This window comes from Choristoneura fumiferana, chromosome 24, assembly GCF_025370935.1.
Source record: "Choristoneura fumiferana chromosome 24, NRCan_CFum_1, whole genome shotgun sequence".
NCBI lineage: Eukaryota > Metazoa > Arthropoda > Insecta > Lepidoptera > Tortricidae > Choristoneura > Choristoneura fumiferana.
Genome location: NC_133495.1, coordinates 11,274,537 through 11,302,329, shown reverse-complemented (window position 1 = coordinate 11,302,329; position 27,793 = coordinate 11,274,537). Strand labels below are relative to the sequence as shown.

Genomic DNA, 27,793 nt, shown 5'->3' with positions numbered 1-27,793 from the left:
CCTCCACTCCGCTGCGCAGTCTCCGCTGCGCTGCCTCTGCTCCGTGGTACTCCGCTCAGCTCCGCTGTCTCCGCTTTACTCTACTGTATCCACTCCGCTACCTCCACTCCACTCCGGCGCCTTAAGTCCGTTGTCACCGCTCCGCTCCACTGCCTCCGCTCCGCTGCCTCCGGTCCGTTGCCTCCGTTCCGCTACGCTCAGTTGCCTCCGCTCCGTTTCTCCTCGCCGAGCCGTTTTACGTTGACGACGCCTGTACAATGTCGTGCACACTAGGGTCTTGAAAAGGAGCAAGAATTAAACACCAAGCTTAATTATAAACTGACGTATGTTTATTCTAGCCAAATAAATCTCCACAAATCATCAAAAAGAAACAAAAAGATTTTACACTACAATAGTCTACAGCAGAATGCCGTTCGCTAGTTTGCCGAGCGAACAGCGCCATCTACCGGGAAGTTGGGTAAACTAAATGTGTTAAGCGTTTTGTACATGCCATCCACCAAGGACAACACAACAACAACAAGACAAGACAAGGACAACAGGATTTTACAGGATGTCCTTCATCATGACCACTTCACTATGGAATGTCGAGGATGTTAACGTTGCTTGAATATAAAACATTATGATGGACCCAACTACATAGTAAAGTTACAAATTGGTGTGGGTAATTATTCAATAAGTATTTGCTAATTACCCAAAAAAAGATACAGACAGATACAGTATATAAATCTACTACCTATGCTTATGAACGAATTAGCCACTGGCAGTATGCAAAGTTTCGAAGTTGGCCGTTTTATCAAAGTATTTTTACACTTGATGGTTACTACTCTAGTTAATGAATCTGAGCCAGGGTCTCTCTTCTCAGTCGCTTACTCTTGGCAGAGCAGTCGTGGTCACGCGAGACGCTCGGTAGCGCTTCACTACCAGCCAGCCAGAGCCAGGGTGTGTCAGAATTAGACTCTTTCTTTTAATATATCTGCATAAATTGCCATAGATTCGAAATTCTACATTGTCTCTGGTATTTTTATCAATAAGAGGGTAAGCTAGCTAAAATTGTTGAATTTGGACGGTGGTTTCTTAACAGCTGATATTGTTATTGTGTCAAAATTTTGGATAAATAGACGCTCACAGGCAGATTTTGACACTCTGCAAAATCAGAAAACAACACATACGCCTTCCAAAAATTACAAAACTATATTTTTAATTTAAATTCAGTGTAGCTCTGCCCAAATTTGGTAAGTCCATGGCAAATATCAATCTTTACTTGTGTATTTTTAACTTGCGCTTTATTTCAGAATTTGATTATCAACTTAGTCAAAATTCATGAATGTTTCTCAACCATTTTAGTTATTTTCAAAATTGCCGGCAGTCTTTGTACAAATTAATTCCTCTCGGTCCTTTAATTTCAAAATTATGTAAAAAGTTTAAATCTTGTGTTTCATTTTAGTATAAACCGTTGGGCTTTTTTATGTTTCAAAATTGTAACGAACTTTCCTTTTCAAATTTAAATTACCTTAGTTTGTGTATTCCTATTTTAATAATTCTTCGAACGATCTTCTACCACCTCCAACATTACAGCTGACCTGATGATTAGGAAGCTTAACTTCACGCCGGTTGGATGGTTGGCAGAAAAGGCCACCTGAACCTTGTCTAAACAAATGCTAATTTCAAGGCGGCACAGTACGGTCTGGCACTGACGCGTCACTGCTTACACTAACACCTTCTGCACGGCTGCCTGGAACCGAAGCCCCTGCCCTTCCTCTTCTGCAAGGGCTGCTGCTGCTTGCTGGCCCTGGAGCCCCTACTGCCTCCAGCCTTCGTCCAGCACCGGCGACCTGCGCTTCGGACCCTGATCCAGGGAAGCCTTCTCAAGAAACGCCTTCCAACTCAACTCTTTCGTATCCGCGACCCTCGAGATTCTGATTTCTGTCAGTAAAGCCTTAGGGGCTAAATATACATCTAAAAACTTCATTTCGTTTTACTCAAATTGAACCCGTAGGGTCTCACTGCTCTACCCTGACACCATAGATCTCCAGATGCTTCTATTGGAAGCAGTCTGCATCCACAAGGCTATGACCAGGTCAACCGTTCATCTCGTTGGTGGACGTCCTACTCATTCAAGAACTTTTTGGCCCAACGGCCGTCTGTTCTCCATGCTAAGTATATTACACAAAATCATCTTTATTTTCCCTAAGTTGTGTTTCTTCATACGAGTCCAATAAAGCGTCGTCATCTTTATCAAGAACGTAAGCAGCATCATTACCATCGTCTGGCTGAGCTCTTAATGCCGGTACGTTTATTGGAATTTCTCTTATGCTTACGTCTTTATTAAGACTGTCATCATCAACATTACCACGGGTTTGAAGCGACGGTACATTAGTTTGTGTTTGTCTTGGGCTCGCATATTTGACCAATTCCATATCGTTTCTAGGATCGTCATCAGCATAATCATCAACATCTGCCCGAGCTTTGAAAGAGGGTGCGTTATTTTGGGTATATATTGAAGTTGCAAATGTAGTCAATCTTACATCATCGTCACTATGAAAATTGGCATCATCTACACGGGATCGGAGTGCCAGTACGTTATAATTATCATCAACTGTATCAAGTGGAGGACACTCTACCGTGCCATGGTTGTTGTGACAGTAAACACTTGTCTTTGATGTACAATGTACAGCGACATTATGTTTTTCAGTACAAACTGATTTTACACAAATAATTTTGTAATTGTATGTGGCAGATTCATTCGAGTCAGATTTTAATTGATATTCATATTCATCAACGGCCACTTTTCTACAGTTTTCTCCTTCTTTTGGACAGTTAAAAGTTATATTAACTCTTTCCTCTGAATGGCCTTGAGTTTGACCTTTGGTCGTGTAACAATAATTTCGGGCTCTACAAAAATTAAAGTCAGACATATTAAGTAAATGTGCTAGGGTACACCATTCTTCTGCACACATAATTGCCTCGTCATATATATAATTCTCAAGATTTGTACACTTTGTCCAACTGTTTCGCATTTTGTATTCTGGACATGCAAAATGTTCACGTTGTATGTCAAAACAATAAGGTTCTTCCCAGTAACCTTCACAAAACGCATCAGCACCTCGAAAAAAATATCCACATTTTTGCTTTATACAAGCGTTTAAATCGTGTGTAAGTGTTATACACCTTTTCCTTTTCGCTTCTGAGCAGTTGCGATACCATGCCATTTTATTATCTTGGCAATCAATTGTAAAGTCACACTGTGTCACTACTCTATGTGACCACACGGAACCATCTACTTCGCTGTTATGGCATTCCCTTTTTTTACAAACATAACCTTCGTTTTCTACGTAATAACATCTTCTTAAAACTTTACCTGGACAATGGGTTGGTCTACGATTTAGGTCTAAGCAATAACGCTCTCTGAATCTACACGATTTAAGACCCGTAGGCCCCGCCCATGCTGTACAATTTCTATAGTCACAAAATATTACTCGATCTATAATGCTTTCTGTGCAATTGGTCTCGTAGCAGGTGAGACCAACATTAGTATAATTGCAGCTTCTAACTGATGTATTTCTACTATCTGGTTCACAATAGTAAATAGCACCATTATGCGTTGAACTATGCGGCCAGTTTACCAGCGACCGAGCTATGTCGTAACGATCCATTTCTCTGATACTAGCTGTTGTGCACTTAACTTTGTAATCATCGTCGATGTCGTCACATACAATTGGTGTGCCATGAGGTAACCGTTTACCATCTCTTCTCTCGCAATAGTAGGTCGTGATGTTTATTGAAGTACAGTTGAGTGTTGCGCCCTTGTAGGATTTGCAGTGTATTTTTCGTCCAATAGTAATTAACATTTCTACACTACTGACGTTTTCAATTGATCCGTAATCCGAAATTTTACTTGCATCGCTCGGGTCAAAGCGTTCTTTGTACTGTTGAGAATAAACAAAATTATATATCAGTAGGTATTAATTTTAAACGTCAATTAAACCTAGATGATATGCATATCGACGAGTCCCTGACTCAACCTCGTATATGAAACAGGAATTAAAATTTCGCGAAATTCCATTAGGAGTTCGAGCCTGAAAGACTATGCCACACGGAGGGAAACTATGTTGAATATTGTAGATACGAGTAGACAATTTTACTGAAAGGAGACATTTTTATACTGATACTTGTAAACTAAATGTTTTACATACCTAACTATAAAAATCCAGAGACGTTAGCATTAATTTTTCGGAAATAAAAATAAATTAATTTTTATTCTATTTTTGTTTTTAGCATTGATTTTCCGGAAATTGTAGATATTAAATTTCATAGAATTATTGATACGATAAAAAACTAAGATTGGTTTTTTGGAATCTTTTTGTATTTTTTATTTCAATTCCAAATTTTTACTTTTACGGTCATCACGTAAAACCTAAATTGAAAATACAAACTGAAATATAGATGCACAGAAAAACCAGAAAAATAAGACCAGCACTGGGAATCGAACCCAGGTCCTCGGTATTCCGTACCGCGTGCTATACCGCTACACCACTGCTGGTCAATGGTACAGATACGAATTTCCCCTATGCACCACATATCTCAGCTTGTTTGTTTCAGTGCTGGTCTTATTTTTCTGGATTTTCTGTGCATTTATATTTCAGTTTGTATTTTCAATTTACGATAAAAAACGTTGTGCTACATGCCGCCACAATATTGTTGATCCGCCAAGAGACGGCGACGGCCTTGATGAAGATACTCGGCCAGTCAGTCAAGTGCCGGGAGCGGCTCACCACAAGCCTGATTAGCCAGTTCTGTGCTCCTTACCTGGCACATCATACTGTTGATCCACCAGGAGAAGACGGCGGCCTTGATGAAGACAACCGGCGAATTGGGCGAGCGCCGCGAGCAGTCCACGTTCACAAGCCCGAACAGCTTGTTCTTCACTAGGACCAGGTTGCCGAGGCTATCGCCCTGAATATGAACCATGTATTATGACAAAGATTGTTGCTTTTAATAGTTCGTAGTACGCTAAGTTACATACAGGTTGGAAAGTTGAGATTAAATGTACTTAAACAACTACTAAAACTAACTGTAGTTAAAATGTTCAGATTTTAGTTGTCTACATACTGTTTAATTTTCTTTAAGCATAAAGGATTCATATTCGTAGAAAAACAACATGCGAAAGTTTCACTTTACAAATAAAAAAAGAAACCTCATAGAAATCAACGAAGTCAATGGAAGAGCATTTTACCAGGACTTTTTCCTTTTAAAGTATTGAGTTCTAGAATGACAAAAATAACAACGGATGGCAAAAACAAAAATTACAATGAAAATCGTGCGGTGGCGCGCAGTGCGCGTTTTCCAGCAGCCGCCGTGGGGTGTGCTCCGGTAGGAAGGGCGACGAATTAGCCCGAAACGTCGAGCTAAACTTTATTAAAGATGCGAGCTATCTAGTTTTATTTCATTATTAAACGTAATGTCAAAACCACACTTACACCCCAGCCACCCGGCGCCAAGCAATGGTGGACACTTGTCATGACGAAAGTGGTATTCTTATTCCTGGAAGAAAAATAAACAGAGTTATATTTTACAGTCATTTTAAGAGGGCCGGTAGCATGGAGTTTTTGTTCGAACGGTGGTATTATTTAATCTACTATTTATGTCTAGACTCGTTTCATAATTTTATTGTGTGTTTATTTTCTCTTTTGGTTCAAAGTGCCTAAAGTTACAATTTGGAACAAAGTTTGAGCAAATTATAAGTACTCGTATATGGTTAGATTATTTTGAACATAGTTTTTGCTTCAATTGTACCTTTTGTTACCTACTCTATATTTTACTATAATAAGTATATTTTTGCGTATATTTGAAATGGATAAACGTGTTAGGTAAGCATTTTGTATTCAATAAAATTTGTTTCTTTCACAGGTGTACCAGAAGTAAGCGGGGTCTTCATTTCACACATATGATGTCAGCATCCCTAAAATTAGAACAAAGCGTTTTCGCTCGTCCTTTATTATTCGGTTAGCTAAGGAGTGTCCTGTCATCTGCGTCTATGTTCCCTGATCGCTACAATCTGGCCGTTTTCAAATCATAGGTGAATGGGCTTTTAATGGACAAGTGTGCTCCGTTTAGTCCACATCTTCGCTTAATACCATTAGGAGTGGGCGTGATTGAGATTATGATTATTAAGTAAATTATAAGTTATGGTGGTTATGGCCCCCCCAGCAATGATCATGTTCAGGGAAATACACTTAAAAATTAAAACTATTAGACCATTGTAATCGTATCAATCGTTTAATAGTTATTTACTTTATCTACATGCATATCATAAGTTTTCTATAATATGTTCAGATATGGTCTGTATTTTGACTTTGATTTTGTCTTTGATTTTGACTTTGACTTTGACTTTGACTTTGACTTGACTTTGACTTTGAATAATAATTATTATCTACATGCATGTCATAAGTTTTCTACAATATGTACATATATGCATTGTTAAAAAAAAGTATTACCGATACTTTAATGTAAACATTAAGATGCACTGTACGTGACTGTACTTTAATGTGAACATTAAGATGCACCCGCAGATACCAGGTTTCTTAATAAAGGCCATTTGATAGTCGTTTCTGAACATATAATAGGGAAGTTATGATATGCATGTAGATAAAGGTATTAAGTTGTAACGTTTGTAACAGTCGAGAGCTGTCGCGTGTGTTTGTTTGTGCACTGGGTCTTGATGAAGTTGAATTTATCCCGGCCCGACCGAGTAAGGACTCCGGATCAGTCCACTTGGGAATGGAGCCATTATCTGGTTCTTAAAAAGGATATTATTGAAGGTATTGTAATTCCTCATCTTCTTTTACACCCGTGCAACAATTAGCTAATCAGTCATTCCTACAAAAGTTTTTTGTTAAAAATGACACCTTTAATACATTTTTTTTGTTGACTGTACTTTTTGTAGACTGTACTTGCATTGTCATCCAAACTACATTTTTGTACCAAATTTCAAGTCGATGCCATTAACCGTTGAGGAGTTCCGTTCTGCGGAGATGATCCTGGCTGGACTACCAGGATGTCACTACCAGGTTATTGTATTGTCGCCAAATTTACATAAGTATACGAAACTTCAAGTCAATCGGAAAGCTTGAAGTGGGTCAAATTTAGCTTCCAACATTGATTCAAACCTTATCCAAACAAATAAATAAATAAAAGTAAAGTAAAAAAAAGATAATTTTAATTACTTATTCAAAAGTAAAAAAAGGTTTATTAAAATAAAGGTTATAAATCGTTTACAGATTTATATTTGGGATTCACAACATCAGCATGCCGAGATGACTAAAATTATTTAGTGAAACATGAAATTGAAAACAAAACAATGTACTGTCTAGCGAACCCCAAACTAGGCTAACCTGTATCTTGGGGACCGGATGAGTTTCAAATAAATTAAATGAATGTGTGTGCGTGTGCGTGCGCGTGTGCGTGTGCGTGTGCGTGTGTGTGTGTGTGTGTGTGTGTGTGTGTGTGTGTGTGTGTGTGTGTGTGTGTGTGTGTGTGTGTGTGTGTGTGTGTGTGTGTGTTGTGTGCGTGAGAATGTTTATAAAATAACAGGCAAGCTAAAGAAAACCTTGTAAAAATAAAATTTTCTTAACAGTCATAAAACTATAATTTCAAATAGCTTTTTTGTACCAGCGCCATACAGTCTAAACTACTTCACAAAATGCAATGGCAGCTAGCTCCATTACCTTGAGTTTCTATTCTTCTGAGGAGTTGTACTAAGCTCGCATAAAAGTTGTTCAAATTCAAATTCAAATCATTTATTCAGTAAATAGGCCGCAATGGGCACATTTACACGTCATTTTTTTGAATATAAAAAAAATTACAAATAAAATACTTAAAAACTACAGTATACAATTAAATTAAAAAAAATACAAAAAAATAATAATACAGGGATGTATGGAGTCCCTTAGTTACAAAACTGATCACTAACTATTATTTACGTTTAGTGGAAGTGTAGACTGCTTCCACCGTCATAAATTAATAAATAAAAAATAAAAATCTGAAATTTACATTTCAGGTCAAGTAACCATTAAGCTTTTGGATTCCGATGGCAAGCTCACGTCTGCCGCCCCCAAAGTTAGCTCACACGCACTCATGTCATGCTCTGAAAGCAGAGCGGTACCGAGGGCATGGTATTGCTTCCGTTCCCATAAGCTCTATGGGATCGTCTTGGGAACTTCGACGTCGACAGCCTGTGACTAGAAGTTAAACTAAAAATATACAAGTTTAAAATCCATAAGCTTAACAATATACAGCCTTAAATATAGCAAGGGGATGTATAAAGTCCCTGAGTTAATAATAAAATTACTATATAGCAAGGGGATGTGGAAAGTCTCTGAGTTAATAATAAATTAAATTCCTAATCTAAATAATTCAGAGATGTAAAAAGTCTCAGAATGTCAAAGTAAACTAATTTAATAATTATTAAAATAAAGAAATGGAGATGTATAAGGTCTCCAAATGTCAAACTAATAAATATTGTTAAATTAAATTCTGCAACGCGGACAACGGCAACAGAACCAGAAACTAGACACGAAATGCGCCGGGACACTGCCAAGTCACACTTCACAACACTATACAATAGAAATACACCGACATAAACGCACACACACGCATACACACAAACACGAGTACATCACATCACACATCAACATCCTAATTTTCATCGGCTTTCAGTTTAGGCCATGTCGCATCATCTCATAAGTACTCCTCAACTTTATAGTAAGCTTTCTTCAGAAGCGCACTCTTTATGTATTCTTTAAAAGAGTTGAGTGGCAATTTTCATGCTTCAACAGGAACTTTGTTGTAAAATCTCACGCAGTTTCCCACAAAAGATTTGCTTACTTTCCGTAAACGGAATTTAGGAACGGCAAGCTTGTGCTTATTACGAATATTGATATCATGTACGTCTGACCCTTTTTTGAAGGACCCGATGTTCTTGTGTGTATACAATATCACATCATGTATATACTGTGAAGCTACTGTGAGGATGTTTATCTCCTTGAAGCGATCTCTATATCGGCTGCCTTGCCCCAAATCAGCATACCGTAGGACACTATGCTGTGAAAATAACTGAAATAAACTAGCCGGGCAGTTTCTACGTTGGTAAATTATCTGATTCTTCGTACAGCATAGGCGGCAGGGCTCAATCTACCAGCAAGACCAGAAATATGCGGGCTCCATTGTAAATTACGATCCAACGTAAGACCAAGAAAAACAGTCTCATGCACAAGTTTCAGATTCTCTCCGTTTAAGGAAATAGTTGTTTTAAACTGTCTTACATTAGGCAACGAAAATTTTATACACTTAGTTTTAGCTGCATTTAGTAATAAATTGTTAGCGGTGAACCAGTTTAGCACCTCTGCTAAAGTCTCATTGATGTGGGTTGGATCTTCTTGTTGCCTGTTTACTTTGAACATCAAAGAAGTATCATCTTCAAACAATACTGTTACATTTCTGTTCTAGCAAGTGGGGCAGGTCAATTAATAGTTTGAAGAAAAATAATATATATGTAGGTGTATGTGTACGAAAGAAAGTACTACCAAGAAGTCATACTTACAGTATGTAATGCTTGCGGCAGTCTTCGTAATAAGTTCTATTCAATAACACACTCCGTAAAAGTAGCCCTGGTTCATTTCTTGGTGCTGTCTTTGTCGCCGGCTAAAACAAAATAAAACCACAAAAAAGTGTGGAAACTTACTCAACTAGGTATGGGACTACAGTCAAGGATCTGAATCCTGCGACGGAATGGAACCTTTTGACTGTCAATCACAAGACGATTTCTTAAGCAGTTGTATGAAATCCCAACACATGCAGTAAAACAATGCCAGGCTAGAAAATGCTTCAGGTTATTTGACTCTACTTACGCTCTATAAGGTACAAGTGACATTAACGGACTTTTAAAGACTATTAGACGTTTTTTTGTTTGTGATAGTTTTCAAATTTGAGTCACTTGCTCTGCCACAAATTACTCTGTGGCATTTTAAAATCAATTATTCATTGCGTAGTGCCCGCTGGCTAAGACCCCGCCTCGCGCTGGGTCTGTCCTCGTATGCACGCGCCTTAAACTTGCTAACAACTATGAATAGGCGCTGTTTCTTTAATATATTTTCCTACTAGAGTTTACCCGCGCTTCGCACGCGTAAACTATTCAATCCGGAAGTTACAATTGAAATACCGGGATTTTACAAAATTTCCCTAATAATAACCTAAATTTATATTGTGGTCTTCATTGAGGTTATGTTAAGAACAACTAACCAAAATTTCAAGACTCTAAACCCAAGGGTTGTTATTTCGAGATTTTATCCCTATCCCGTGGGAATATCGAGATAAAAAGTAGCCTTTGTGTTATTTCAGACGTCCAGCTACCTACATTCCAAATTTCATGATTCTAAGCTTTTAGAGAGAGATTTTAGCCCTATCCCGTGGATATATCGGGATAAAAAGTACCCTATGTTTTAATACAGGTTATAAACTAACTTTTTTCTAAATTTCGTTCAAATTCGTCCAGCCATTTCAGCGTGTAGAAGCAATAGACTACTCACTCACTCACAAACTTTTGCATTTATAATACTTATTAGTAGGATTAAGACTTAAAAAAATATGCCACCATCATGAGGACTACGTCCACTGTTGAACAAAGACTTCCCGCTTCTTTGGGGGGAGGGGGAAGGGATGTTCTTATACCACAACGAAGGGTACATTTTTTGGGAGCGCTGCCAGCCAACACTGCCTCTTCCGGTAATCATTTCGATTCATCCCAGCCTATATACGTCCCACTGCTGGGCACAGGCCTCCTCTCAGAACAAGAGGGCTCGGGCCATAGTTCCCACGCGGGCCCAGTGCGGATTGGGAACTTCGCACGCACCATTGAATCTCTTCGCAGGTTTGTGCAGGTTTCCTCACGATGTTTTCCTTCACCGCAAAGCTCGTGGTAAATTTCAAATGTAATTCCGCACATGAATTCCGAAAAACTCAGAGGTGCGAGCCGGGGTTCGAACCCACGACCCTCTGCTTGAGAGGCGATAGGTCAAACCACTAGGCCACCACGGCTTCATCATTTCGATTACAGAACTCTAATAAACTGCAGTAATTACTTACGCAATCGGCCCCCCACCCGACAACCGGGACTTGCTGATATTTGAACTTCAGCCTGGTGCTGTTGCTCACGCGAATGCCCGCTATTTGTCCCTTAACGAAATTAATTTTAGTCTTCAGCACCAGTAAGACCAGATTGAAGGCTAACGTCTTGTGGTCGAAGTTATAGTGGAAGTGGAAGTCGATGACGGGAATCAACTTCCCGCTTGGGTACAGGTCGCTGCCGACACGAACGAACACGTTGGTGATGAAAGGAGATCTCCTCTTGGTTTTGTCCAAAAAGTCAAACCTGAATGAAACAATTAATTTGAGTCCACTGCCAATATCTGCTGTTTGTGTTAATTCACGGTTTTCCCGTTAACAACATTTTTACGACCGAGTGGACGTAGGTTTGTCGTCCAACCCGTCCAAGGTAGTGCTGGAGAGACGAGGTCCAGAGAGACCTTTTTTTCATCTCACGGTCACCAGTCGGGTAAAAACGGGCCCAAGGGTCTAGGGTTGGAAGCAGAAGCCCATTTTGGATCACTGAGAAAAGAAATCAGTTCCTTGTTATTATGTGACGCGTGCTTCACCATTAATACTCGTACACCAATCAAAGTTGGCGAAACATCACAATGTTGAAAACTGTTATTCATGTTTAGCGATTTTTGTCGACAAACGCCATCTATGCACAAGTGTATGTCCATACGATTGCAATGTGTGTATGTTCTAAAGTATACATATGTATCCATGTTTTCACGGGATTGAGCACATATAAAATAACAATATCTTAACCAAGTTTAGAGACAGGAAATTTTTGGGGATTCCATTAGGTGTATTTAGTAAATGGTTTATAGTTTACGGGAGCAAAATCGTGGGTAAAGGTAGATGCGTACGGTTTGAGACAAGATCCCACGGTGATGACCATGTCTCTTCGGATGATGGCTCCGGTGCAGACGTACTTATCCTTCACGAACACGCTGGCTACGAACGGGTACCTCCTGACCTGCGACGTACAACACACGCAGTTCAGTGGTTCAGATGCTTAGAGGGTTATCATACTGGTTTCGTTTGCGTAGACCCAAACACGATTGACTCGGTGAATCGAAAGATACTTCACTAGTCAAATGTAGTAAACATATTTTTAGTTTTAGAAGATATTAAGATAGGGAGTTTAGTACCTGTGTGTAGATAGATTACTTGACCAAATAAAATCAATGATAGATTAGCTAAATAGATACCTAAATATTAAAGATAGATTTAAATTGCCGCTCAATGTCTAAAACTGAAGGATCTGGCTGAACCGAATGGATAGTGGGATGTTATGTAGGACCTTTTTCCTAAGTAGTTTACTCTTTTTTTCCGTTGTCTTCGACATGTTACTGACTTCGATGGTACAGTCGTAGCAACTACAGATAAATTGTTTTTTTTTTTAGTAAATTTTCAAGTATAATTTGAGCACGAAATACCTTTCTCCCACCGGGTCCCAACATCGCCAGCGCTTCCTGAAACAAAAGTGAGACTAGATAGATACGATACTATATTAAAAAAAACAAGCCAAGAGGGCACTATAATAATCATAATATTTTTTAGGGATTTCGTATTTTGTCCGGAATTTTCCAATTAGGGTAACATTTATTCTTAAAATACTAATAGCAATATGAATTTAACTACACGATTTCTTATCATAAAGATCATATAAGACGTCCCTACTCCTACGTATTCCGGGTGTAGCCCATTCATTGAATGACAGTTTGTTTCCTATTTTAATACGTTTTTTACTACACGTTTTATCGAATTCTTCGCATACAGTATTTAACAATATTTTGAAATTTTCGTTTGGATTTTTAGTATTTACTTTTAAATTGTTTACTTTTTGCGCGATGTTTGTTTTGATATCTTCGGTATAGTGTCGGGTCAGTTTTGCTCTACATTTTGGTACATTGACTCGAAGTGGGTAAAATAAGCATGTAATAGGTAGACTGATTGATACTTATAATTGTTTTGAACGGGATTCGAACCCGTGATGAGCCACCTGATAGACAAATAAATGTAATTTTTAAATTGAATACCATTTCTCCAGAATCATCCACAGTGTCATTAGTCTTCACAACCTGAAATAAATATGATAATTTAGGAAAGTGTATTTTATGCAACTGTTGCATAAGTGAAGCTTAGGGACTAGCTAGGTGACGCGGGTTGCACGGAGCGGGTGGACGGCCATTGAAACATAGTATGAGCAGCACTAACTGCTCGCGTCGCGTGCGACGGATTTTACCTGCACCCGGGCCAGATAGCGTAGGCCCTTAAAAGTTTTAAGTTAAAACACGAGATGGGTAGCGATATGAGATATGAAAGACGCCACTACTCGTAGTATTTTAAGACCAAGTTATCTGTAGTTATCCGGTATCCCATACTCCACAATTAAACTTCACTCGAGCTAGCACGTTTAGGCACCCCAGTGCTAAAGGTGCTGATAATCTTGAGCATTCACTTGTAATGAGCATTCTAGCGAAAGCTTTGCTTACTTTGGGACTAGGTTAATTGATGTTCCGTGATATTTTGTTTATTTAAATTGATTGATACCGATCGTTTGCAGGTGTTTGTTAACAAATGCCTGAGGCGCATCCTTGGAATTTTTTGGCCTCAAATTATCTCAAACGCAAAAAGTGGCAAATCACTGACCAGAAGCCAATAAGCCGAGAAGTTTTGACAAGGAAATGGCGATGGATTGGACACACGCTTCGAGAGTCGAATAATCATCTCCCCAAGCAGGGTCTCCGTTCAGTGGCGTCTTTACCTATAGTGCAGGGTGTGCGTTGCACACGGGCGCAGCGGTGTTAGGGGCGCCGGCCGCGGTACTTTGTATCTATTCCATTTTGACCGCGCGCTTCCTAGATGCCGCTAAAGTAATAATTGCACACGGGCGCTACATGGGTTAAAGACGCCTCTGTCTCAGTTGGCTATCTACTGGCAGAAGACGGCCAGGACGTTCTCGGACCACGTGGAGGCGATCAGTTGAGAAGGAGGCTAGCTCAATTGGTCCGGGCTAGGAAGAGCTGGAAGACGCCGCGCAAGATCGAGCCAAATGGAAAACTCTTCTACGAGCCCTATGCCCCTAGTACAGAAACACATCATCAGCATCAAATTGATTGATATATATGTAGTTACAAGTGAACTTAATATAAATGTTCGGAAGCTGTTCGGAGCACTAACTTTTACATGATACCCATTTTCAGGTCGTCTGGCCAAGTTTTTTATTTTTTATTTTATTTATTTATTTAGGTACAGTTTTACATAAGGTCAATGTGGCCAAGACCGGCATACTTCATTTTTTTTTACCTCGGAGTGATCTAGCTGCGTTAATTATTCACCTGCGTTAACAATTGTACTTGCATACGATGAAGAATTTCATAAATAATAGTTAAGCTATAGAGACAGATCATTTTATTCACAAATCAAGCAAAAAAATAGTATTTTCTAAAATTCGGCGAGTAGACGGACTTCCCGTGTAGTTTAAGGTAAGTCCGTCTAGTAATGATATCGGCCATACTATGGGTGCTTATATGTAAGTATTCGAATCCTTAAAAAAAATGTATCAAGACAATGAAAAGTGTACTTTAAACGTGTTAACATAAGGTTTAGATTCGGAATAAACACAATTTTTCTTTTTCAAAGGCAAGTCCGGCATATATTACGTAAATGGGGTGGTAAACCTTTTTTGGCAAAAAAATATATAATAAGTACTTACTTATTTATAAGGTTTCCCAAACAAAGGATCAATTGAAATTTTAAATTGTATTTTAATAGTTTAATTTTTAATTTACTGAGATCAAAGAGGGTCACCTAGCACTGATAGTGCAAGTTTTGCTTAGTTTGGGGCTAATATTTATTTGATTATTTATTTATTTGATAGGTATTTTTAATTTATATTTTCGGTGACATAGTGCCACAGCATAGTGCTGAGGGTGAGGGACACATTTCCGTACTAGTTTCAAGATCAAAATGCCTTATGAAATCGTAATAATATTGAAATCGTAAAAACAGTTGGTAACTTCTGATTCAAGGGAAGTCCGGCATATGACGGACTTGCCTTGTACATAGTAGACGGACTTTCCAACTTAACGAAATTTTATTGTGATAAATGATGGTACGTATAATTACAAAAGTAAGCCATTTTCTGATAAATTAAACACAGAATAAAGTTAACTGGTTCTTATATTACTTCTGTAGTTACTTTCTGGTGCAAAATCTTGTCACGAACTATTTTTAACAATTTTGTTAGCAGAGACCGTCGCACTATCATTTCGAGTTCCATACATGCAATTACTTGTTTAGGCGGATTGCTCTGAAGTTCGTTGTCACAGCGCCATCTGTTTTAGAGTGAGGGAACAAGCGCGACAAACTGCTTTATATACTGGACGCTAAAGCAGGAACCGCTTTCAAATTCAAAAGTTATAACGTGTTGACGGACTTGCCTTATAGACGGTCTTGCCCACATTGACCTTAATAGGTTTTACAAAGTTGGCCACTATTGGAAACCTCTAGGGTTTTAGTAATAGTTGGCGTTACAGTTGTATGTTAGTTTTAATTTAGTTATTATTATTTTTTTGTCAATTTCTGTTTATGTTTATAAATAGGTGTAGGTACATAAATACACAAAAAAATTGTAACAAAAAATAGAACCGACTACAAAAAACCATTAAAATAATTTTCTACCAGTCCGAAGTCGGTGCCTCAGCACCAGCCAGCAGGAGTGATTGTAGCCCAATATACTCGTAATAGTTGTAGCTGAGGCAGACGATTATAGGTCCACTCCTGCTGGCTCGTGCTGAGGCACCGACTTCAGACTGATAGAAAATTAATTTCATGGATTTTTTGTACTCAGTCGGTTCTATTTTTTGTTATAAATTTCTTTTCACGCTTTTTAGTGCCAAACATCTAAGATATAATAGTTTAATGTCAACTGCTCGTCACCTTTTACGAAATATTGCTTTTTCCGATGCAGAGACGTTCATTATTGAGGAGTCCTGGTGCTTCATCACCCGTTACATTTCACCATATGAATTACGATGAGCTTAAATTGCTTAGCAACTGCGTTAAAGTAATTGAAAATACAAACTGAAATATAGATGCACAGAAAAAACAGAAAAATAAGACCATCACTGGGAATCGAACCCAGGTCCTCAGGTCCTGCGTTAAAGTAATTGAAATTCAACCCGTGAAGTATTTGTTATTGAGTAGTCGCTCCATTGGTCAAATTTGGTCTTCATCAACAGTTCCACTTCACCAAATGATGATTTTCAAGAGTAAATGGACGAGTTACTCCTAAACATATCGAAGTTACCATAGGCGTTCCTACAATATTTGAAGAGTTCTCTCGATTTCCTTAGGATCCAATCATTAAATCGTGATTTGGTGCTTAAGGGACCTAATTGAAAGCATTCCCAGACGAACGAAAAAATTTTTTTTCAAATCGGTTCATAAATGACTGAGTTCTGAGGTAATAAACATAAAAAAATCTACTGAATTGATAAGGTGAATGAGTTTGTGTATCTGGGTTCAAAGTTTACAAGAGATGGAAAGTGTGAGAGTGATATTGAAAGAAGAGTGAATGCAGGAAACATGGTGAATGGAGCTTTGCACTCCTTTATGAACAGTCGGAAGGTGTCTAACAAGGCTCGTTTGGCTGTTCATGGGGGGTGTTGGTTCCGACACTCATGTACGGAAGTGAAAGTTGGGTATGGCAGAAGAAACATGAAAGCAGAATAAATGCAGTTGAGATGAGAGCGTTAAGAAGTATGATAGGAGTTAAACTGAGTGACAGGATAAGAAATAGTGAGATAAGGAAACGTTGTGGTCTGAAAGAAGATGTAGTGACAAAAATTGAGAAAGGTATGCTGAGATGGTTTGGCCATGTCGAGAGAATGAATGAAGAACGATTGACGAAAAAAGTGTATGAGGCGAGTGTGAATGAAAGTGTTGGAAGGGGTAGACCTAGGCGGACGTTTTGAGACCAAATCAGGGACGTCTTGACAAAAGGCCAGGTCAAGAGTACCCTAAATCGAAGAGCATGTATGAAGGGAATAATGACAGTGGACGAAGCGAAACAAGTACTTATGTAAGGATCGTAGCAAGTGGAAAGAAGTGGTCTCTGCCTACCCCTACGGGAAAGAGGCGTGATTATATGTATGTATGTATGTATGAATTGATAACCTTATTTTTTGAAGTCGGTTAAAAATTGCCCGTTTAGAGGTATAAGATGACCATTAATAAAATGATTCACGTAACAGAATAGAATAAAGCAAAATAGAAGAGAAGAGAACAGAGATAGAAATTATAGATTAGAATGATGCCCATAAAGATGCCCATGCTTACGTTGCAGAATATTTTCTTGAACCATTTCTTGTATCTGTAGACTTTGGTGAAGACGGTGGGGGCCCCCGTGATGCCACAGCGGGACGGCCCGAAGCTGATCACGGCGTGCAGTACGTTCCTGATGACGCCTGGCCCGCCGATGTCGTACTGGAGGGAAAAAAATGCACCAAGAAAACCCCGTATTCATGGTAAAGATTGGCAAAAAGTTGCTGGAAACTTTGTTTACGGTATGACCTCCTTTCCATAAAGTCGTGTTGTTGACAACCTGTCCTACATACGTTAACCAACATTAGCTGCTCAACTGATGTTTTCAAGACAAAGGCTTAATGTTATTGCCTATAAAATATATAAATTAGACCTGGAGTTTCCTTAAAGTATATACAATAATACGGTATGTATACTAATAACATTAAATTACAACATTATACTTAACAGATTTTTTTTTATCAGTAAATAACTTTTTCATTCACATAAATATAGTTTTAAGAAAAAATAACCATATGAAACCTAACTTAAAAACTGCATACCTACTAAATTAAATCTAAAAAAGGCCCCCGTGGCATGGTGCCCTGTGGCATGGTGAAGGCTGGCAGCATTCCCTCGTTGAATGGCGATGGCGATTCGTTGAGAGAGATAGCTGCCAGCCCTTTGGTCTCCAGTAGTGTCGACCAGGCGCTTTTGCACTTCTTTAATTAAATTTTGTGCGCCGGGACCCCAAGGACCCAGGGTCTCAAATCCGACAGCAACGAAGTTATATGCTGAACCGAGACCCTAGTATTTTACTATTTTCCTACCCTCGGCCGCTTCAGCCGCTGCGCCAGCCTTTTTAGTTGTACCCTGGAGGTGTGAATAGTTGTAATATTCCAAATAAGAAAACTAATCATTTACTACCACGTTTTATTGCATTTTATTGAAAGGGTCAATGTTTTCAAGTTTTTTATTATTATTGAATAGCTTACAGTTACATGGCACGCCTCGAGAATGTATTCTGTGCATACCGTGAGCTGCACTGGGGAATTAGAAAAGAAATATTTTTTTCCGATATTGGCGCTGACGTCATTGGGAACCCGAAAATGGATTTGATATAGTAGAAAGGGGGAATTGAAATAAGTATTATTCATCTTATACAGCAGAACTGAGTCTGCACAGTCAGTGAGTTTTTGAAGTTGCTGGACTACCAGCATGTCACGACTAGATTATTGTATTGTCACGCGATTTAAATAAGTATTCCAAATTTCTAGTCAATCTGACTACTTACTGGAAGTTGGTCAAATTTAACTTGCAAGATTTGATTACAGACAGACAGACAACGGGACAGGTTAATAAACTAAATAAAAGCTTGTAAAAAATGTTTTTTGGGTACCTTGCTTCCGCAGACGTGAAATATTTAACTAAGTGCCAATTTTCAGTAAAATCGAGCGCCCCGTATTTTTTTTTTGGTAACGATTACTGAACTCTATCTTGAGCGTATCCGAGACGCTCTTAGAAGGTTTTTTACGTAAGTACCTAATTTTGTTATTGCTCCCGGATATAAATTGCACCTGCTGCATGCAAACTATTTCTTCTTGCCTAAAGGTTACCAGAAAATACCTCTTTGGAGCAGTGAGTAGTGTTGTGAAAAACGCTCATTTCGAGGCTTAAAGACTCAAAAATATCCAAACCCTAAAGACTCTCGAGGCTTAACGACTCAAAGGCCGCAAAGACGGTTTCTTGCATCCATACGCATAAAATAAGCCAATTTAAGTCTCAAATATACTCGAGTCTTTAAGCCTCGAAATGAGCGCTATTCACAACTCTAGCAGTGAGGCCTTTTGCTCGTGTTGTGTTTCTCCAATCTCCATGTAAGCGTTTTCAGTAATGCTTAGTTTGCGGTGCGCCATAATCAGCAGCCATTCTTTACTCTCTACTCTCTTAGTCCATAGGTCGAGGTAATGGTGTGACTGTACTTACATAGGCTCATGAAGATAAAGCAGTACACGTAAATGTTTTCAAATATAGCCGATTACATGATATTAACTAACCTTGCAAGCCCCACTGCCCCGTAGGAGGCTTCCCGCGCAGAAGTTTTTTGTGGTGATCGTACGACTGAAACATGCCAATTTTATTTGTAATGTTTTGTTTTGTTATGAAAAAACGACTTTCTGCCAAGTTCGACACGCTCAACAAAATTGCCGAAGAAACAGATTTGTTTCTCTGTGTTCTGAGTGAATTCACAAAGGTAGCATTATTCTTGTAACATATAACAAATAAAGTAAACGTACTAGTGGTCGTCACTGCCCCAATAGTTGGCATCTTTAATCTTATGTCATTAGCAATAGAGATGACAGCAGGGTCTATTGGGCATTAGGGTGTCGAGCACGAGGACGTTTACCTTCATCATCATCATCATCATCAGTATCATCATCATCATCATCATCATCATCAGCCTATAGCAGTCCTCTGCTGGACATTGGCCTCCCTCAAAGAGCACCATTGCGCCCTGTCTTTGGCTAGACGCATCCAGCTTCTACCAGCAAGCCGGAGGCCAGAGGGCGTACCTACGTATACGTTTACCAAGACGCGGTCTCCACTCAAGAACTCGTTTACTCCAGCGGGTGTAGCCGTCCTGTAAGTGTCCACGTTTCAGCTCCGTATGTCATGACCGGTAGGACGCACTGGTTGAAAACTTTAGTTTTCAGACATTGCCGTATGAATGACGAGAAAACTTTTCGTAATTTTCCGAATGCTGTGTACTCCGAAACAACTTCAAGATTTCCATTGACGATGACGGGCCTCGGATCAACGCGGTCTTTGACCATAATTTTGATCTTAACCACATTCAAACCGAGGGCTATCCGACGTAAGGCTGATGCTAGGCCGTTCAACATTTGTTTCAGCTCCTCCAATGACTGCCATTAAGACTATGTCATCTGCGAATCGTAAGTGTGAGATGTACTCACCGTTTAAGTTTATGCCCATACCTTTCCAGTCCAGCGTCTTAAACATATCCTTCAATGCGCTTGAGAACAATTTCGGTGATATGACATCGTCTTGTCTCACTCCTCTGCGCAGTTGAATGTGTTTGGACTTCTGATCCTGTACTTGGACACTCATTGTGGCAGCTTCGTACAGACATCTCAACACTTAGATATAATGATAGTCTACTTGGCATCGCTGTAAGGACTCCAGAACAGCCCAGGTTTCAACTGAGTCAAAGGCCTTCTCATAGTCCACAAATGCCAGACATAGAGGCTGACGTTTACCTTAGTGCTGCACTATTTGTTATATGTTACAAGAATAGTTAATTATATAAACAAAATTAAAACGAGAATTTTACATGAACTTCTTTGTCGCATTAGGTAAATAAAAAGTCTCTTGTTGCGCGTTCTTCTTTCATGATTAAAAAAGTGGCATGTAAATGCTTTGTAGCTTATTTCGGTTATGACGATGAAGACATTTTCCACGGCGCCTCAATTAAACTTACTTCGAATAACCATATTTGCAAATGTCCATGTCGTACTTGTCCAACACAGAGTGCTGAAGTCGTCTGTCGTCAACAATCAGTCCATTCCTTCGGTAGCGATACCGACGCGCTCTGATGGACGGCTGCTCAGTCTAGAATAAATAATAATAATAATTATTAGTTTTTTTTTAACCTAGGTGTACTTTGTTTTTTTCATCACACTTGCTCGTAAACAGTGTCGTAACATGAAGGCTACCTTGCTTGCAACCCCCCAAATAAAACCCTCGACCTTAATGTGCTTGTCATGAAACCCGTGGTCGGTAAATGAGTCATTGCGCGTACTGATGCTGCCGCGCGCGCAGCTGCTGCAGCAGGACCACCTGCTCACGCACGCTGCGGCGCATGCTGCGGGAGGGGGAGGGGGAGGGCGGCGCTGCCAAGAGCACAGCCTAAAGTATCGCCAATATTTGGAACAATTATATTTTTTCATTTACAAATATAAAATTTTACTCGCAAGTGTGACGAAAAACATTGTATGTCGCACGGGCGGTACTAGAATTACGAACACCAACTTCTAATAGCCTCTCGTTCGTAATTCCTTATTTACCGCCCTTAAGACACAATGTACTATTTTAGCAGTATTTATTTATTTTATTTATTTTTATTTGACTGGATGGAAAACGAGCAAGTGGGTCTCCTGATGGTAAGAGATCACCACCGCCCATAGACACCTGCAATACCAGGGGGATTGCAGATGCGTTGCCAACCTAGAGGCCTAAGATGGGATACCTCAAGTGCCAGTAATTTCACCGGCAAAAGAGATATAGCCGGCAAGTATAGAGAGGGTAAACAATCTTGACAAGTCATTTTATTGAAAAACGTTTAAAAAAAACAGTAACTATTACTTATGGTACCAAAAGCAATGTCCTTATACCGGGTGTGGCCTGTAATACGAGCAAAAAATTTAAACATAGATCGTCCTTGTCAAAATGAACAACATTAGTTCAGAGACTTTTAAAAAAAATAGTCTTTGAATTTTCCTTATTTCATACAAATTAAATCCTGCTATCAATAACGACGTCGCCTGTCACACCACAAACATCAAGCATTTTGCTTGCTTCTTCGAATAAACTTGAAAGTGTAATAAAAAATAAAAAATAAATATATTTTTAAAAGTCGCTGAACTAATGTTGTCCAGTTTGAGGATTATGATCTATGTTATAATTATTTGCTCATATTACAGGCCACACCCGGCATTTGCTGTGACATTTTTCAAAAGTGTTTTTCAATAAAAAGACTTCTTTCTAATGCTAAAAAAACCGGTCAAGAGCGTGTCGGACACGCCCAAAATAGGGTTCCGTAGCCATACGAAAAAATTATGTGACATTTTTCTACGGATTTCGTTCACGCTCGATTTTCATGAAAATTTGCACTTTAAAGTTGAATATTTCGCAAACAAATCACTGAATCGAAAAATCGTCTTAGCAAACCCCTAATGATTTTAAAACCTACCCAACGATACACCACACTTTAGTCCCAATCCGCACTGGGCCCGCGTGGGAACTACGGCCCAAGCCCTCCTGTTCTGAGAGGAGGCCTGTGCCCAGCAGTGGGACGTATATAGGCTGGGATGATGACACTTTAGGGTTGGATGAGAAAAAAAAAATCACCCCCACTTTACGTCTATGGGAGGTACCCTAAAAAAATTTTTTTTACTATTTTTTATTGTACTATTTTGTCGGCATAGTTTACATATATATCCGTGCAAAATTACAGCCTTCTAGCATTGATAGTCCCTGAGCAAAGCCGCGGACGGACAGACAAACAGACATACATGGCGAAACTATATAAGGGTTCCGTTTTTCCATTTTGGCTCCGGAACCCTAAAAAACGAAGTATACTATATAATTTACTTACCCATCAGGTGTAGCAATATTATAAAAATGTGAATAGGTATAGGTATATCTATCAATATTATTTTCTCAAAAATGTCCGTAAAAGTTGTCATTATTCTTTACATATCAGAAGGTGAAGTGCATAGTTTATGGTCAGCGAAAAATTAAAAAGTTAAAAATATTGCAGGCGCGCTAGCTCGACAATAATGAATTAGCGCGCCTGCATTCAGTCGCTTTTTTTTAAAGTTAAAAAGGCCATGGAAATGTTGGCACAAGTCGTATACAGCCAAGTCTAATGGCCGGTATCAGATATTTTGTTGGAACTCTGGACTTTTTCAATTGGGTCTGAAATAGCTTGTGGTGTTTTCGGTGGAAAAATACACCTGCAGTTTATTTTTAATGAAAAAAAGGCAATATTTTTGGAATAAAATTAAATTGTATAATATATTTTGAGAAAAAGTTTATTCTATTTCAGAATTATTCACCATTTTTGAAAAAAGCTTTATATTAGTCTCGGCTGGAATAGCAATTGCTGGCTTCGTATTAGTTAAACGTTTAATACTCATACTCAGCCAGCAATTGCCTATTTCCAGGCCACGACAATAATCTACTATTAAATGAAGTATCATTATATTCTTTGTCGTTTTAACATTCAGTTACATATTAAATTAAATTATACTAATGCATTATTATTGGTTCATTATTATAAAATTCGTTTAAATTATACATGCAGGGACACATTACTGGCACTTGAGGTATCCCATCTTAGGCCTCTAGGTTGGCAACGCATCTGCAATCCCCCTGGTGTTGCAGGTGTCTATGGGCGGTGGTAATCTCTTACCATCAGGAGACCCTCTTGCTCGTTTGCCTTCCAGTCGAATAATAAAAAAAAACATTGCTATTGAACACTTCTTCAATAAAATGAATAATTTTTTGTCTGTAAACGATCATCCGAATAATGACACATTTATTTTGATGAATAAACGAATTTGGCGGATTTTTTGGCAACTGTATAAACTTACCATTCTAACAAACTCTGGCGAAGCAGGCACAGCCGTCGTTTCGTACTGAAACATAGATTTACAAAACCAACATGAGCATGTAGAAGAATAACTCTTAGTTCCGCAAATAATCAGCTTTAAAACAGCTGTAGTTTCGTGCAACCACAGTGTTGCGTAGTCCCGTTTTGTTCGGAAAAAAAGGGAGGTCAAAAGTTTCCGAAAGACAAAACTGTCTCAAAACATAGACATTCATTGCCCCGTAACGCATAATTGCCATAATTAATTTCAAGTAATGCAAAATATTCACAAAATTATTCTAATTATAAATAAACCCGCGTAGCTCACCTAAAAACTATGAGATTTGACATTTCGGAGATCTCACGCTACACTAGCGCCTCTAGCGGCGAATTCATGCGCGATAGCCCTCATTGTAGTGAAGACAGCGCTCTGAGCTCAGGGGCTACTACGAAACTCGCAAATTGGAGTTCGTACCGCACTGTCCCTTCACTTGCGTATTAAATGACATTTAAGCGTCAGTGGGACACGAAGTTCGAGTTTTGCACTTTGTGGTATAGGGCCTGCCCACCGTGTTGAGGAGGCTGCGCCGGCGCACTATAACCATAAAGCGTTGGCAGGCCTCACGACAGGTCGACTGGCAACATCGCGATAGTTGCGTGCAACCGATGGATGCAAGTGGTGAGCTGTCGTTTATCGTGGCGTTCTAATGGGGAGACCTTTGTTCAACATTGGATGTCTTGTCTTGTCTTCTGGCTCATCATCATCAGGCCTACGCGTCTGTTCCAGGCGAATTTTGGCTTGTTGCCTGTGCACAACGTCTTTCGTGGCTGACTATGGACCGATGCGAGAGCGACATGTTCGTCCACAGGCCCTCACAGGCCCTCACAGGCCTGACAAGCGACAGAAACGAGAACAGGGCGGTTCTGAACCAACATCCGCAGACTTCTCTTCCGGCTAATGATGGTGTAAAAAACAATTATTTCGTACTCACTTGTTTGTTTCCCCATCCCGCAATATGTACATTTTTGTACTTCGTCCCTTTCTTGGCACACCTGATGGGTTGTATCAGCCCTATCTTGTACAGGAGCTTCACCTTCAGCTGCAGGATGACCATATTGTCTGTTTGTTCTTTAGGATCGTATTGAAAATGAAAGTGCAGCCTGACCGCCCGGACCATCTCTCCGCCGCTGTAGATGGAGTCGCTGCCAGCGCGGATCCAGATATTGGTTTTGATCTCCTTTGTTGGCTTCTCTTTGTAGAATCTACCAGAAATAGTAGATTGTACAACAAGAGCATGAAACGAGCCATTTTACCCAAGACGTTCAAATAGCCACCCGAGCCGGTACGGCGAGGGTGGATAGACACGTCGAGGGGAAAATGGGTTTAATGCTCGAGTTTTACACTTTGATTTTCATTTAGATTGCGAGGAAATGAAATGGCAACAGGGGAAACAATTATTCACTTTTTATGTACCTTTTATTTTCTATGCATTATTATAAAATTCAATTTTTATATTTTATTGATTTATTTTGATTGATTTGATTGATGTTTTGTTTTATATAAGTATGTTTATCTGTTGCCTAGTATCCATAGTACAAGCTTTGCTTAGTTTGGGACAAGGTCAATTGGTGTCAGTCAAGTGTCCCATGATATTATTATTATTATACTTAATATTATATAAATTAAAAAAATATTAAAAAAATATCTAGAAACTTTTTCGTTTGTGGCTGTTGACACCTGATTACCATGGTCTTAGATGAAGATTTTATTTTATGCACTTGAGCATAAAAAGTCATTTATTTTTATGTCGCCTAGATACAGCATTAACACGAACTTTACGAGCATGAGAAGTGAAAAATATTTGATTACGTTTTTTTATTATGGCCCAACAGGGCAAGGGAGACTGATCTAAAGTACAATTCAATAGAATCTGTCAATTTTCTACATATTTAAGACACCCTATCGTGGACACACTTGATTATTGTTGCAATTATCATCTGAAAGGAATAAAAAAAGAATAATAGTCACATCACAAAGCCTTAGGCAACCCGGTGTTTTAATTAGTAGGCTGGAAGTGTCTACAGGATTGTCAGATTCTATTGAATTGGAGTTTAAGCCTTTTGTGTAGTAATTATAATGTTAGTGTTAATCAAAGCTCGGAAAGGGTGAGCTGTTATGAAAGTTATTTCTTTCTCTCTCTCAAGAAAAGCTGGTGTAGTGACAAAAACAACCGAAAGCAGGAGAGTAGATAATAAAAACCGGCCAAGAGCGTGTCGGACACGCCCGAAATAGGGTTCCGTAGCCATTACGAAAAAATGAAGTCGTATAGTTTTCCTTGAAAGTTTGATATACTTGCTACCATCCTGATTTTTTTCAAAATGTTCCACCTACCGGTTTAGATTTTAGAGGGGGGGGGGGGAGGCGCTCGATTTTAATGAAAAAATTGGATATTTCGCAAATAAATTACTGATGGATTACCCCTAATGGTTTTAAAAGACCTATCCAACGATACCCCACACTATAGGGTTGGATGAACTTGGATGAGAAAAAAAGAATCACCCCTTTTTGCGTCTATGGGAGGTACACTAAAAAAATTTTTTTAAAATTATATATGTACATATATGTCCGTACAAAATTACAGCTTTCTAGCATTGATAGTCACTGAGCAAACCCGTGGACGGACGCACAGACAGACAGACAGACATAGCGAAACTATAAGGGTTCCGTTTTTGACATTTTGGCTACGGAACCCTAAAAAATAGGATCTCGTATGAAATAGATGCCTTCTTTAGAGTTAATTTATCGAACTTATTCGTTCTGTAATGTAGCAACATAACATAATGTGAGCATTCTTGAGAGATATTTGCACGAACGTAATTTTAAATAATGATTCCAAATATTTCTTACCTGTTGAAGGAGCTGGCAGCGGAGAGCACCAAGTCTTCCCTGATGATGGAGCCAGCACAGGCGAACCTGGAGGCGATGTGGATGCTGACAATGAACGGCCAGTTCCCGATCTCGGCTACCTCACCGCCGTATATCCTTCTGGTTTCAACATATTTCGCGATGCCAGTGTCTTAAATGATTAATGAAAGTACTCAGGAAAGAGGATACTTCGATTATGAATTCAGTTCCAGGCCAGGATTAGGCTCCAAGTTTTGATATAGATTTTGGTTTACCTATATGTCTATTAATGTACGACTCTATGTATTCTTTAAATAAAACAAACAATAAAATAGTAAAAAAGTGCATTTTTTCGAAAAAAAAAAGAATCATAAAACCCATCTGGTTAAATGTTTTGGAGAAGTACTCGTGGTTGAAACAATGAAACTACTCACCGTTACCTGTTTTGGTATTCTTATTCATGTTCAAATTTATATGGAAATGTTTTGCTAAATTAATAAAGTCAGTTAATATGTCGTCACTGGCCGCAGGTGCAGAAGAATGTTTGTTATTGTCGAAATATAGGTCAGTATTCGTAATTCTATAGTCGTTTATCATTTCACGAAGTGCTTTATTGATATTTGAAATGTAATAAGCTGTTTTATGATCTTCTATTATTTTACTTTGGTTGTACATTTCATTATATTTGTTATTTCTGTTCCGCACCGCGTCTTGTATGTATCTGTGAATTGAAATATACTCGGCCACGTTTTTAAAATTTTTGAAGTTTTTGTCAACTTTAAGCGCGATGAAGATGTCGTCGATGGCCGCTAGTATTTTATCATTTTCTTGATCGAGGTCTGTTGTTACCGGAAACGCGAGTTCGTGGTTTGACCCGAATTTGAAGAGAATGAAGAACATAATGATGTAGCCGATCATGTCTTCAATAATTTTGTAGTTTTAAACTGTTTAAATGTCTTGATTACTGAAACACACGAACTATTGCAGTTATGGAAATATAAAAAAAATATTATGGTGAAGAAATAAAAATTCAAATAAAC

At 38.9% G+C, this 27,793-nt stretch overlaps 1 protein-coding gene across 1 annotated transcript; it reads right to left on the bottom strand.

The window, feature by feature from the left end:
* Window positions 1-307: 307 nt before the first annotated feature.
* LOC141441615 (uncharacterized) lies at window positions 308-27,793 on the bottom strand. Its single transcript, XM_074106400.1, has 15 exons — window positions 27,188-27,793; window positions 26,757-26,925; window positions 24,841-25,111; window positions 23,853-23,897; window positions 20,957-21,087; window positions 19,515-19,578; window positions 17,494-17,640; window positions 13,188-13,229; window positions 12,585-12,620; window positions 12,012-12,121; window positions 11,140-11,425; window positions 9,599-9,699; window positions 5,478-5,541; window positions 4,807-4,953; window positions 308-3,926 (listed from the first exon to the last, which is right to left on the bottom strand). Exons 1-15 carry the CDS (start codon window positions 27,669-27,671, stop codon window positions 2,163-2,165), a joined length of 3,861 nt encoding a protein of 1,286 aa, XP_073962501.1. The 5' UTR covers window positions 27,672-27,793; the 3' UTR covers window positions 308-2,162.